Here is a 15,855-nt window from a genome sequence, read left to right as displayed (position 1 = left end):
GCACTATAATTAAATATACGGCAGTTATATAGTTGCTATTTTCATATTTTAAGGTCTTTAAAATATATTTTTAGATCAGTATCATTGTTACAAAGAATGGTAAGTCCTCTAGAATTAGATAGTATTTCGAAAGTACCCCGAAAAAGGAGGGAGGCATTTTCCAGTGTAGTATAGTATTGATTCATTTCTCTCTACACTTTTGTGTATTATATTCTATTTTGTTTTCTTATACAGGACAAATGGTACCTGCTTTTGGACTATATGAACGCCTTTGGGCAGTGGAATATGCTTCTACTGCTTGTTGCCTTTGCACTCTACTATGTCTTGTTTATCGGGGCCAACATCTGGCTCGCTAACTGGACCGAGGACCCTTTGCTCAAGACGGTCAGTTTAGAGGATCCAGGAAATGTAACACGGGAGGACATATGGAGGACCAACATGAAATACCTTGCAGTTTACAGCGGACTCGGACTGGTGATGTGTGAGCATTGTTATAAGATTTTTTACGTTTTGTTAATATATGTTTTTAAAATCATTTAAATTATGCCGTGATTGCAGTTTTCTTTGCAGAATTTCTCTTTGCTATCCGTACATTCATCGCTTGGGCTTTTAACACCACACTCAAGTAATGTTCCAGATATAGGACAACGATTTGTAAATAACTAGACAATCCAGTGACTAACAGCATGAGCATAGATCTACGCAACTGAGATACGATGACGTGCCAAAGAAGTCGTCGAACTTAACCACCCACCCCTTTACGGATCCGGGCTGCACATAATGGATCCTGAGACAGCCAGTAACTATTTTAAAACTGGTTTACCAACGTTCAAGGAGTTGAAGTACAATGCGCTTCGAGCATGTTCCAGGAGTCCATTATGGCACTAAAGCGAACCGAAAACATACCCAAAATAAATGACAAACATACTAGTTTTTAACTCGTACTAGGTATCACTACTATTTGATAGTGATTCATGATCGTTAAAGGGGTCAAAACATTTCCACGAGCATAAGGAATGCGAACTAAAACACAATCCATTCCTTCAGAATCACTATCTAGTACTAACCAAGTTAGATTCCCCGGGTCTCACTATAACCTAGATTCTAACTGAGTCCTATTATTTTCAGCATTTCTTAGAGACACGTCCCCGGGTTGTTCTGTTTTCATGTATTTTTAAAATCTGTCTCGAGAATTATTTTTATTTCAAAGTGTTATAGAAACACCCAGCAAGACTGTAAAAAGTAATACTTTGTAGTGTAATTGTTGTCCATTTGTGTTTTTAATTCAAATCCGGGTAAGTGCTTCTTTTGGTGATTCAATGTTTCTAACGAACATTTTGAACTACGGAAACCATTTTTGTCTATGTTTATTATTTGATTCCAGCCCTCTGTCTCCTGACATATGCTTTATTAATGGCGGTGGGAGTTGTGAGGGCATCACGAGACTTACATCACAGACTACTGAAAAGTATTCTTACATCACCAATGGAATTCTTTGAAACAACTCCAATAGGCAGGATAACCAATCGTTTCTCTCGAGACATAGAGATGATAGACGGAGAATTACCCTTTAGACTGGAGTTTTGGTTCGACTCGGCGATGAACATAAGTGTCGCCATGTTTGCTGTTGCATACAGCACCCCGCATGTTTTGGTGTTATTGATCCCTTTGGCATATTACTATTACGATGTGCAGGTAACTTGTTTACTATATTCATTGCTACAACAACACGGTGGAAGCTGTCTAAACCGGCACTCATGGGGACTGAACAATAAATACGGTTTAGACAACGTGCTGGATTGTAGAGCTGATGATAAATGTACATGCCATGAAGTGGACTGATATTTGTGCCGGTGTTGACAACTTGCCAGATTGGACAGCTGCCGGTTTTGACAGCTTTCTCTGTATATAGAAACCCATTGACCATCATAGAGTGTGCTACTATCATATCATATATTGAACTGTTAGTCATCCAAAGGGGTATTGCTACCACGGTATATAATACATGTAAGATGTTATTACTGATTCCCATATCATATAGGGACCTATTAACCATATACAGGGTGTTACTGCCACTGTAGATAGGACTTGTTAACCATATACAGGGTGTTACTACCACTGTAGATAGGACTTGTTAACCATATACAGGGTGTAACTGCCACTGTACTTAGGACTTGTTCACCAGATATAGGGCGTTACTACCACAGTAGATATGATCTATTAACACCATATAGAGGGTGTTATTGCTAGTGTAGACAAGGTATATTAACCATCCCATTAGGTATTACCATCAAAGTAAATAGCATCTGTAGTAACAACATATATATAGTTAACAGATCCTATCTACTGCGATAGTAATATCCTACATGTGGTCAACAGATCCTGTCTACTGTGGTAGTAATACCCTATATATGGTCAACAGATCCTATCTACTGTGGTAGTAATACTCAATATATGGTCAACAGATCCTATCTACTTTGGTAGTAATACCCAATATATGGTAAACTGATCCTATCTACTTTGGTAGTAATACCCTATATATGGTCAGCAGATATTGTCCACTGTCATTACTATTACTAATACGAGGCTGCTCCGTCGACTGTAAGGACTGAAACGAAAATAACGACATGTGAGAAACTGGAACATAAATTATCCAGAAAATACTGATGCGCTGACAATGCGATATGGTGAAAACGAAGGCTAAATCGTTGTCAACCCGTTTACCTGTGTCTCCGTAGAAACGTTACACCAAGACAAGTTGTCAAGTGAAGATGTTGGAATCGAAGCTGCGGTCGCCAATCGAAAGCCACTTCACCGAATCCGTCGCAGGGGCTGACATTGTGAGAGCATACAGAGCTCAAGGAAGATTTTCAGAAAGGTTCGAGGAAGTGACTGACAACTGGAACAGGATGGGATTTTATAGTTTGGTGTCGCGCAGGTATTTGTTATACATGTCTTATATGCTTTTCCCATAAGCCTTTACTTACAGTCTTGCTCAGATGAGTGACACTGTGGCCTCTGTCGTCGCAATACGCAGTGTAGAGTCACCTATGTATAGGAGGTGGATTCAAAATCTGTTTCTTCGCGGCCGTTTGCCACGCGTATCTGCAACATACCCACTTACGATGGATTCACCTAAGTTGTAAACGTGGGAGATCCGACCATTGTCTTGCCGAATGCTACACTTGTCGGGGCATCCACTACGCGCAATATTTGGATGGGTGGATGCATGGAAGTATGGATGACGGATGGATAGGTGGATGGATGGATAAGTGGATGGGTTAGTTGACGGATGGGTTGATGAATAGATTAATAGACTGATGGGCGGTTTGAAGGATGGATGATGGACGAACAAACGGATGAATCGTTGGATTAGTGGGTAGGTGGTTGGATGGATGGGCGGGATGGATGGGTGGGTAAGTATGAACACCTGAACGGAAGAATGGATAAGTGGATGGATGGTTGGATGCACTAACACTTGCATTGTTTGGCCATATACCTGATGAAGTGGATGAATCAATCAATCAATCAATCAGTCAATCCATCAATGAACTAAATCTTGCATTGGTTTTTGCAGGTGGCTTGGTGTACACATGCTAGGTGTGGGTAACTTTGCCTGTGCGATGTCTTCACTCCTCAGTGTTGTCTTCAAAGGTCCCATGTCTGGTGCCCTGCTGGGGTTAGGGATATCATTTTCAATCGAGGTAATGTCAGCAAAGGGTAACTAAAATACAGTTCATTGCACAGAGTATATTATACGCCGCTTCTATCAATACTGTAATTCACACTTTCAGCTACAAGGAGAGTGATTGGGTAGCCGAATGGCTAAAGCGTCGTCTCGTCACGCTGACAAACCGGGTTGGATTCCCACATGACTGCAATGTGAGAAGCCCTTTTCTGGTGTTCCTGTAATATGCCGGAATATTGCTGAAAGGTGCATTAGTATTGCTAACACTGAATTCACAACATTCACAGTTTTAAAGATGAAAAAATGCCTTACCTATAATGAGTGAGTGAGTTCAGTTCTACGCCAGCTTTTTGCAATAGTCCAGCCGAATAACGTCGGGGGCACCTCACATTGTACCCATGAGAGAATCAAACCCAAGTCTTCGGCTTGACAGGCGAACGCTACTGTCCCATGTATTAATGTGGATTGTACAAAGTTCCGAATAACCTGGCAGCGTATTGAATTAATGTGTTTGACGTTGTGTGACTGCAACTCCAAATGGTTGTATTTTGGGTGTTGAGTAATTCCTTTCGGTTGATAAAAGCTCAATAGTGCAACGTAAACCCCGCTCTCTCTGTTGTCAACAAGTCAAATGACAGTGCTCCCTTGATGGGTGTGGCCTAATTTGTGTCGATTGATGGAAGTCCGATATCACAACGTATACGTCAACTCTTTTATCAGTCAGTCAAAAGGCAATACTCCTTGATGGGTGTGGCCTAATTTGTGTCGATTGATGGAAGTCCGATATCACAACGTATACGTCAACTCTTTTATCAGTCAGTCAAAAGGCAATACTCCTTGATGGGTGTGGCCTAATTTGTGTCGATTGATGGAAGTCCGATATCACAACGTATACGTCAACTCTTTTATCAGCCAGTCAAAAGGCAATACTCCTTGATGGAAGTGGCCTAATTCCTTTTTGGTTTATGAAAGCAAGAACAGAAAAAAGGATGACCAATTAAATGTCATGGACTCACATATAATATATTTATCTTGTTGTTTCAGATAAATGGCTGCATGATGTGGTTTGTGATTCTACAGGGACAAGTTGAGACCAGCCTCATTTCAATGAAAAAAATAAATGAATACACTAACAGTCCAAATGAGGTAATTGTGTACATATATATATGTGTGTGTGTGAAGTTTGTTTTAATTAGTTGGTTTATTGTCCGGGAACTCTGTGGTGTATCCAGAGACCGAGTACATCTAGGAAGGTAACTAGCATAGTTAACTAGCATCGTCTGAAGTTTGTGATCACTCTGCCTTTGAAAAAGAAGTGGCAAAACCCTTTTTCATACCATACGAGTGAGTGAGTTTAGTTTTAAGCCACACTCAGCAATACTGCAGCTATATGGCGGCGGTCTGTAAATAATCGAGTCTGGACCAAACAATCCAGTCATCAACAACATGGGAATTCCACCATCCAGAATTCGAACATATACCCTCAAAGCCAGGCACCTAATCGCCTCCACACTAAACAGCTGCCTAATCCGCTCAGTGGAAGCTGCGGTGGGTGACCGGGTTAGGCGGCTGACATTTTATGCTGGCGACTAGACACCTGGCTCAGAGGATGTGGGTTCGAGGCCCGGATGGTTCTCAACCCAACAAAAGCACTAGAATCTGTACTTAAATTAGAACGTTTAAAACTAAATATAACAACAGTGTTGTTTGCTTAAGACTTGGTCGTACATTGGTTGCAGGCTGCCAGAAGAAAAAACACGGATCGGTTGCCAGCAATGTGGCCACAGAAAGGAAATCTAGCATTCAAGAACTATAGTTTACGATACCGAGAAGGTCTTGACTTGGTATTGCGGGACATCACTTTTACCGTTCATGGAGGAGAAAAGGTAAGCATTTGTTTTACCATTACTCGTCAATGACATTCGTCTCACTGACGATGAAAACACATACAAGTCAAAACATTGATTACAGAACAGTCTCGTTTCCTTTGTATTGGACTCCTTCCTATTACGCAGCTTAGTGCGATACCCAGTGCAGAATTTTTAGACTAACTCATTTGACTGGATGCATAAATATTCATCAGTTTGATGTAATTCGTCTAACTACTTGTATGTTGTAACATTAGGCTCCTTCTGATCCATGCAAACACGCACAGCGTGCTCAAGTTGTCCCTAGGTGGGGACTGGATGAAGAAAGATAAAGACACCCTCGTGAACATACTCGATAATCTTCAGGACACATGTTCCGATACATTTCTAAATGTACCCTTGATGCATCTAAGGCTTGGCCCGATTATTGTATTACCTCCCCTTGGTGACTTTGTATCCTGTCGGGTGTCAACTTTGGGAAGTTGATGTACCAATCACAAGGCTTCTGTCATAACACATTTCTGTTTCTTCGGTAAACAGTATGAGGTAGAAGACGATTTTGTAAGGTTTCCTACCCCTCAGTTTGTCTTCATGAAATTTTCATTTAATCTCAGTTGCATTGCGATCAAACCTTCGTGGCTGCAGTCGCCACCTTTGTCGACACCGGCAAACATGTTTGTAACGGCTTATCAGATTGGCTGCTGTGAGAAGACAGAACTAGCAAAGGGAGGTAATCAAATTATGGAACCGAACCGTAGATACATCGAGGGTGATAGTGGAAATTTACCGGATGCCTAATGAAGAGCAATCGCATAAATACACCATATTATCGCTGAATAATACGTCACTAAGTCATTAAAGACAAGAAAAATACTCATCCATAAGGTGTGATCCGTATCTCTCAAAACTCACTGAAGCTGAAAATCAGTTGAAGGAAGGTAGCAGATAATTCTGTATGCCCTTGGGCTGTGTCTATCATGACTGCACTTAATGTTAATGTATTTCTTGTGCTTGTGCACATTCCTGAGCCATGCTGAAGGGAATTAACCTGCATGGTTCTAGGGTTTCTCCGGTGTACTCTATGTTCCATGGGCAAAAATAATGTGGTTTCCAGCTTTCCGGAGACCTACACGAAACTGTGAAATGTCAGAATCACTTGGAGTCAAATGTACTTATTGAACACTTGTTTCAAAGACGATGCCATCAATGATGTATTCCAAATGCGTTATGAAATGGGAAACTAACATTGATTCTTTACTGTAAGTTTCCATTTCTGAAAACAAACCTTGTTGGTCTCAGGCAGTTTTCAGTGGCTGAAACTAACCTTGTCAGTTTCGGTATGAGAACACCTAAAACCAACAATCATCATTATATTATATGATAGTTTTTGTCAGAGGAAACTTACATGATTCTGATATTATCCAGTTTCATGTAGGTTTCCGGAAATCTGGAATCCTGGTTATGTTAGCTTTAGGAATAAAATGAGGTGATTGGAGAAACCATGGAATCATTTAGATTAATTCATTTGATGTATATGTGCTGTATCCCGTACCAGCAAACGAACCTGTCAGTGTGTGACAAGGCTAGCTAGAATGAATCTGTAGCCATGGAGATAGAAGTGATCTTCAGCAATCCATGCTTAATGGTCCAGCAAGATGCATATACATCTGGTTCAGGTTCACTGACTAGGTTCAGGTTCACTCACTAGGCCGATCCATGTTATCGTATCCCCTTTGTGTAACTCGGTCTTCATGATCACTGGATTGTCTGATCCAGACTCAAGTATTTAGTACACAATAACGCACAGACGAATACGTTACTTTTCTGAACGTATCCCATTTTTAGTGAAAAACAGTAATACCGATTTGGAAACAATACACCTGGAAGTTAATGGGAAGGCGAGGAAAATATCGTGGTCCGACAGTCGACGATGGTTCTTATGAATAATGCTGATTCTGACGATGAAACGCATGCCATGTTATATCCTACCATAGATAACGGATGGACATTTTGACTGCTATATATTTAGCGACGCTGCGCTAGATCGATGTTTATGCCGTTGATCACTGGATTGTCTAGACCAGGCTGGATTAATGACAGACCGCCGCCATATATTTTGGATATTGCTGAGTGCGGCGTTACATAACCAACCAACCAACCAACCAAACAACATTGATATTGCAATGTAACTCCTTTATTTACTGCGAGAAAGGTGAAATAATGAGTATTTTTTAAACAGCATAATCTATTGTCAATGACAGAACGAAAAGTCAACCTAACTGTGAATTTGCTAGAACAAGTATCATCGTTCATGCAATTCATAAGTAGTTTACGTTACTATTGGTAAACTGGCGTGTGCAAAGCTGACTTTCGAAATCCGTCTCAGCTTCTGGTATGCCAAGTTTTGGACAGTTTAAATATGAATAAAAATGTAAAAAATGCAAACAAAATCAGGCCTACATACTACTTTTTAAAACAGAAACCTGATGAAAAGAAGAAATGTATTTTATGTGGCCATAAATCAATAATGCGTGAAAGAATGTGGTGGAAGTGATGCAGGACATTAGGCAGGAGAATTTGAAGAAGGGCTCTTTTGGTAAGGTACGCTGTAGGCATGGTGGGAGAGCTGTCTTCGGCACAAAGCTAGTGATCCAGCGAGCAGGATCAAGCCCACTTGTAACCGGGTGTAAACACCTTGGAGTCAGCTTTGTTTGTAGACTCTTTTAGTATTGTCGAAACCCGTAGTGTACAGTACTCTAAGAAAGAACCAACGAACCTTTGGAAAATGACCAGATAGCTGGCACTTGAATACAAGATTACAGAATCATAGACTGGCTTCAAAGTGAAAACGTATCACTGATACAAATGTGTTTCAAACTGTATCATTCTGAAATATCCTGACCAAAAGGGACAAAACTATGACTCGTGCGTTCGATTCAATAAACACAACTAAACAATGGACGTTCTTAGACAAGCATGGTGTCAGTTGCAAAATGTGTAAATTACTGCGGAGTATGTAGGAAAATGTGAAAATTTGTGTATGGCATAGCAATAAAGTATCAGATACATTCGTGAGTTAAGTTGGGGTTAGGCAGGGTTGTATATTAAGCCTCTTTCTATTTCCAGATTTTATAAATAAAGTAAAGTCCAAATCAAAGAAATCTGTTCAATCGGTATCCAGTTACAAGATAAAATACATTTACATTAACATTCCTGTTGCTATTTGCCGATGGCATCATATTGTTTTCAAGCACAAGCAAAGGACACCAAAGAGAGAATCACTGTGATAAATCGAAACTAACTTTAAACCAGGATAAAGGAAAGATAGGAGTAAACTAACCAATAATGAACAATGGTTGTACAATGGACATAAACTGGAAACAACCACTTCATATAAAAACGTAGGTGTGCATTTTACCAATAATTTTTCATGTTCAATACTCCAATCACAAGCATCTACAAAAGCGAATAAAGTATTAATAGGTGTTAAAACATATACACATTTTAGCCGACTCGTGTTAGAACACCATTTTTTCTAAATATTTGAAGCCAAAATAAATCCAATTTTGTTCTGGTGCAGAGGTAACTTTTGATGTTGTAGAAAAACAGCTGTATAATCTTGTATGGTTTATCGCGAATGAGGAAGATGTCCATTGTACCTAAAATCAAACGTAAAAATTATTAGATGTTGGTGTAAAGTATTAACAATGCCTACATACAGATTGCAAAGGAAATGTTACGATATAATAATACTAATAGTATACAATAGTCATGTAATTGGGTAACAGACGTAAAACACCTGCGATCATGTATCAGCTGCGACAGTTAATAGAATCTCATTCTCATGTTGTCTGTTCAGTTAAACAAATACTTAAATATGATTTCTTTAAAAACTGGTCAATTAGTCTCTCATTATCGAATAACTGTTTTAATTATACAAAATGATAAAAATGTCCATATACGCAGAACATTATCTTGCGGTTTCATCATAAGGAATTATAAATGTTCACTGGCGAGATTCCGTTGCGCTGGATTTATGATGTATATGTTAAACCTGAAGAAAGTGGCAATGTTTACATTAGCGAGTATAAGCCTTTGATGGGTAGTATACATCTAACAAATATTAGGATCACAACATATAAAACTTTCATCATGTTCTAAACACTTTGATGAAGAGAATGTTTTTAGAAAGTTTATGTTGAATCTTTTCAGTTACTCCCTCCGGTAGGAAACTCATGCAGAACCTTAGGGCAGTTATACACAATACAACGTAATCAAGCATTCGTTGGAAGATAAAGTGACGATGAGCGATAAGTCAGAAGATCACTAAACAACCACACTTTTGGACGCTAAATGTACCAGATTGTCTTAATATTGCATCATTTTAATTTCATGGTGTAAAAGGTTTACAAAGTTGAAAAAACCCATGCAACATCCCGTAGTCAAACATTGTAAGCAACAAGGTTTTAAGTTATCCGACGTTGATTGGTGGGTCTTTATAATTTTGTTACCATACAAGTGTCTTCAACTTCAAGGGTGTGTTTGTTTTTTTAACAGTATTCCAACTACATGACGGTGGTCTGTAAATATTCTCAACCAGACAAGCCAGAGTAGTGACTGAACCAGGTTCGTTGCTGAAAAGTTTAAACTGTGTAAACAGAACTTTGTTGTGGTTAAATGATGGTCTACTTATCATCTCAAATCTGCTTCTACTATCATTTAATACCGAATCTAAAACATGTTTGTCACCGACAGGTTTGACTGTGTTCATTGACTGAAACATATTGTATTCATTCAAGGAAAGGAGTAGACATACGTTATCCAACGTCTTTATATCTTAAGGATAGTATCCAGGTGCACATTTTTCTTTCTGATGGAATGCTCATGCTGACCAGGGTCTCGGTAAGCAAAACACTGTTGGACAGCTTTCAAGCTTATCAATTCGCACAAGCCACTGTCCATTCTTTCGACAAATATGTTACAGGCTTATTAACAATGGGCTCATCCTCGATATCGCCAGGGCATACGTTCCAATAAATCTCCCACATACCATGGAAGCATCTACGGCTAGGCCCGATAATTTTAGTCGGAAAATAAACAATTTGTCCTGTTTGGACAGATTTCTTCTTGAATAACCCCAGCCACACGATTGCAAAAACACACACACACACACACACGCACGCACGCACACGCACGCACACACACACACACACACACACACACACACACACCACAACAATTGTAGGGGAAATTCAGAAACTTAAATATGGTGTTGAAAAACCAGTAATCATGCCCAGTTTATGTTTCGATCCATATTTAAAGTTTCATGGCAAGTTATACAAAGTCTCTGTAAATAGGACCTGTTTCCCATTTTAACTCTCTCTGAATTAGCTCCACTGAGCTTAGAGATTCTGAGCCAGTGGGAGTTTAGGCTTGCTTCTTGTTGGACTATTGCATTGCGAAAACTATACTCAGCGAATTTGCTTCTTACGAAACGGGAAACGCACTTTGAAAGAAACAACAACAAAAAGAACAAACCAAACCAAACAAAACACACGCACGCACGCACGCACGCACGCACGCACGCACGCACGCACGCACGCACGCATGCACGCACGCACGCATGCACGCACAAACCACTAGTCTTCTAGTAGTATTAGTTTTCGTATTTAGGAAAAATGATATATAGATCCGGGCAAGCAATTTGAAAAACCCTCTACTGAACACAGGTGGTGACTTCAGAATGCTGGATCAACGCTGGTGACTGGGTCTGTCAATATTTTAGGACTGTATTGATAACGTGCATCAGCTGTTAATGATATTGATTCATGGGAGCATATTTAATTATGCCCAAACAATTATCAATTGTTGTAACTCTGCTTGGCTGCCAACGTTCCCATGTGACACACTAAAATCGGGGAAAAAGCGAAAGTTGGAGTTAGGTATTTTTGTAGGCGTGGTCACCCAGGCATGTGTCTATTTGTATTGGGATTTCAAGGTAAAATTTATTTCTAAAGCTTCTACTTCATCTGCCAAAGTCTATACCAACTTCTGTGCGTGTATTTGGATAGTTAATGGTGATTACATGTAACTTGACAATACCCTCTTTGAGGTATGACTTACACAGAGACAAGTAAATTTGGGCGATACACTGCGTTATATTTTATAGCACTGAGAAAGACCGACAATCCATATCATCAGACAGACAATGCAAAGTATTTTCACAGGTTCATGAATATATAGGATCCGTAAGACAATCTGGGTCAAAGTTAACCCTCACCAGTGAAACCAGAGATAATTAAACCATCTTGTCATCGGTTAAAATATTACCATCACTGAAACAATATGTTGTACCTTAAAAAGGCCCCTAGTCAAGCACGGTAGCTGATGACTACCGGCTTTATATCAAAGCTAAATCATTCCCGATTATGAAAAATCACTTCCCACTCGGTCGTCAAAACTGCACCCAATTTTCACCATTTTTGGGTTCTGGCTTCCAGGCCAATATTTACAGTTACAAAATTTGTCAGGAATTACGGAGACAGCCATGCACCTACATTATCAGAAGGAAGACTTCAGCATGGGTTCCACTCAATATCAGTTTGTAAGCATTGTCCCTCAATAAAATATCTATATTATAAAAAAATAGTGAGACAGCCAAGCATCTACATTATTAGGAAATATAAACAGCAAGTATGACGGCGATCAATAGGCTGGCGATAAAACAAAAAAAACACGTCGTAAGAAACGCATGACTTGTTTGAGTGGCATTTTAGAAGATGAGGTGTACAAATGGGACAAATTGTTATGGATAACACCTTCTTTTTTGCGTGGATAACAACTTCCTTATTGATTGATTGCAATCACGCAATAAAGAAGTTGTTATCCATAACAATTTGTCCTATTTGTCAAAATCGGCTTTGCTAAAGTAGATTTTTGTGACATGAAAATGACAATGCACGTGCATCCCGAGGTGTCATCCCAAAAAGAAGAGCCACCGAACATGCACCGAGTCATCCTCTGTACGACAGTAGCGACCATGCTACGAGTATCAAGGGAGTGAGTGAGTGATTTTAGTTTTACGCCGCACTCAGCAATATTACAGCTGTATGGCGGTGGTCTGTAAATACTCGAGTGTGGACCAGACAATCCAGTGATCAATAACATGAGCATCGATGTGCGCAATTGGGAACCGACGACGAGTCAACCAAGTCAGCGAGCCTGACCACCCGTTCTCGTTAGTCGCCTCTTACGACAAGCATAGTCGCCTTTCCTGGCAGCCATGGGTTGCTGAAGGCCTATTGTACCCCGGGTCCTTCACGGGTCGAGTATCAAAGGAACAGCGGGACCAAGCTTTAGGAAGACTGAATACTGGCTAGACTGCAAGACATGTTGTAAATCTTTTTGCTGTTCATGTTCGAACAAAATACCGCCTGCAGCAACTAGTCCGAACCACTAGACGGCCTGTGACAACGTCCGTCATCACCTGCAATATTGCTTCGCTAGGACTACGAAAACTGCACGGACAACCATTGGCAATCACCAGAGACCAATCAGTGCCGACACAGAGGCAGAGAAACGACAGATGTTGCAGGCCTTACTGGGGTCCGCCCCTGTGGTCGACACTTCATCGGAAATGGCGTAACTGGGAGTGGCGAACTGTAGTCTTCTCCGACGAAACAATGTGTTGCATCTCGAAGGCGGATGGCACAGTGAGAATGTGGCGACGACGCGGGGAGCGTTTTGCAGATGACTGTGTCCTGCAAAGAGACTCGTGGGGAGGTTCGAGCTCTCAGTCAAAAAGTAGACCCTATGGCGTTCCAGAATATTGCTCCCGGTAGAGGAAGTGGGTTAACATCTGCCCGCTACATTGATCAAGCATTGCGAACCTTCGTCGTGCCACATTTTGGTCGTCATGGGAACCACGTCTTCTAGCAAGACAACGTGCGTGTCCATACTGCCAGAGCAAGTGCACTTTCTCCGTCAACATGGCAACTCTTCAATATCCTGTCCTCTGTCCAGATTTAAACCCGATAGAACAGTTGTGGGACGAGATTGAAACTTTTTTATTGCGATTCAGTGTATTTGGGATTACACTTTCTTAGTAACGTACAAATTTTAGTACTCAGTCGGAGGTGAGTACCATGTTTGTCAACGAGAGGTTTGACTGTGTTCATTGACTGAAACATACTGCCAGAGCAGCTACAGACTTTCTCCGTCAACATGGCATACAAACTCCTGCCCTCAGTCCAGATTTAAACCCGATAGAACAATTGAGGGACGAGATTCAGAGGGGACTCAGGGATGTGCGACCAAGGCCGACAAGCGCAGAGGAACTCTATCGGGTGTATCACTGTGTCTGGAATGCCGTGGCCTTCATCAACCGTCTCATCCACTCCGTGTACAGACGATACAACGCTGTTGTCAACGCTCAAGAGGGCCATACACGTCATTGACTTTCGGATAGCCCTGTCGTCGTTAAGTACTGATGAGCATACATGTCAATTTGGAAACGTTTTTATTGCGATTCAGTGTATTTGGGATTACACTTTCTTAGTAAAGTACAAATTTTAGTTCACAATCGGAGTTGAGTACCATCCGTGATTCGAACCCGCACCCTCAGAGTCAAGACACCTACTCACCGTCATACAAATAAAAATAGCCAGATTTGTAAAGATTACGCGTTTGTTTTGACGAGAACACACGACACAAAATGATTGAATTATCCCGATTGACTAATGTTAGGAAATACGTTTCATCCGTATGAACAACTTTTGAAATCTGGGTATCATTTGGCTCTCATGTTTAAAGGGGTATTAAAATATACGAACTCTCAAAACTGCATTTCACGTATTTCACAGGTGTATAAACCTGGCCGTTGTTTTCATGTGTTTTCTAGCACGTGTAACACATGTAAATGCTGTGTTTGTAGGACATGCATTTCAAATACCTTTGAAATCTCGTATGACCAGGATTAGGGTTGTCATATATATAGTACAAGCATAAATACTTGATAATGGGTAAATAGAGTGTTACAAGACTGACACTATTTTAACTTATATTTCAATGGTTCACCTGGGGTTCATTAGTCTGACCACGCCATAATGTACCGAGATAATAACAAACACATGGTGAAGCGATACCCGTGACTGGGCAGTAGCATTAACGTGCGTGTCTTTCTTGACACACGGTGTCTATTCAAAGGTTCTAATATCTGGTCTATTGGCCTAAACGATATGTATGTTAGAGTGCGTACGTGTGTGAAAGAGGGAGAGTGTGTGGGAGGGGTAGGGCGAGGGTGGTGTGGTGGCGGTGGGTGGATGTTAGGGTACTGATAAGTTTGTCTGATTAGTAGGTAATATCGTTTGTACTTTTTGTAATGGGCTTTACATTACAGTTTAAATAACTGACCCCTGGTACACTTCTTAAATGCGGTTACACTGCTCATCGCAATAAAACACAAACAGAGGTACGCACAGAAGGTCCCTAATTTTTGCGCACGCTTGTATGAGTTACCTCACTGAGTTACTAACTGCACAAATCTCTTTATCTGTGCTTTCTGAAAAGATGACTACCATGTATTAATGATTTCCGGTGCAAATTACCGTTGTAAATGTGTACAAATATAGCATGGCATCTTCTTTATTCGGAATACAGATAGTATTCCATACCGACGTTTTCGAAAAATTCCGTCAAGTGACGGAATATAGCGTTTTTATTGTAAGCATGCTGAACGTACTTCATAGATAGATCATAGAGAATTCTTGTGACTGAAATTAGTTCTTAAATCTAGATAACTAAGCAGGTTCGATAATTATTGAAAGCTTACCATCTCACAACATTTAAATTGCTCATGCGTTTTCATTTTACTTTTGCGTTTTGCTGTTTGATTTGTTACACTTCATACAATTATGTTAACCATTTTGGCATCCCAATATCACATTTAATGTGTGCTAGATGTGTTTAATGGAATATTGTGTGTACTTATTAGTCTATCAAAGTACTGAGACGTATTATCTATGTTCTTTGCTGTTATTAGGTGAAACTGTTAAGTGTACCTTCGCTCGGGATTTCCATGAAAAAGAAACCGAAAATTGCTAAATAAATTGAAAACTGAATTGGGTAAGAAATCTAAAGATTGCTAACAAATATTATTTATATATCTGTTTTAAATTATCAGTGTGCAGATCATGTTACTAACATAAAATAACTCTTGTATTTTGCAGTGAGGCCTTAATTATAGTAAACAAAGAAGTATAGGCTGCCATGTGTTTTCCAATATCAGTGAAATACTATTAT

At 40.1% G+C, this 15,855-nt stretch overlaps 1 protein-coding gene across 3 annotated transcripts in view; it reads left to right on the top strand.

The window, feature by feature from the left end:
- LOC137287093 (multidrug resistance-associated protein 1-like) overlaps nucleotides 1–15,855 on the top strand; it is a 46,502-nt gene that overhangs the window by 16,793 nt on the left and 13,854 nt on the right. For all 3 annotated transcript variants that reach the window (XM_067819223.1, XM_067819225.1, XM_067819224.1), the window contains 6 exons: nucleotides 235–481; nucleotides 1,385–1,695; nucleotides 2,739–2,938; nucleotides 3,578–3,704; nucleotides 4,733–4,834; nucleotides 5,428–5,574. In XM_067819223.1, the coding sequence (XP_067675324.1) occupies nucleotides 235–481; nucleotides 1,385–1,695; nucleotides 2,739–2,938; nucleotides 3,578–3,704; nucleotides 4,733–4,834; nucleotides 5,428–5,574 (1,134 nt within the window). The remainder of the gene's footprint in view (nucleotides 1–234; nucleotides 482–1,384; nucleotides 1,696–2,738; nucleotides 2,939–3,577; nucleotides 3,705–4,732; nucleotides 4,835–5,427; nucleotides 5,575–15,855) is intronic.

Source organism: Haliotis asinina, chromosome 6, assembly GCF_037392515.1.
Source record: "Haliotis asinina isolate JCU_RB_2024 chromosome 6, JCU_Hal_asi_v2, whole genome shotgun sequence".
Taxonomy (NCBI): Eukaryota; Metazoa; Mollusca; class Gastropoda; order Lepetellida; family Haliotidae; genus Haliotis; species Haliotis asinina.
The sequence above is the reverse complement of the archived record's forward strand: the minus strand, read 5'-3'. Positions and strand labels throughout refer to the sequence as shown.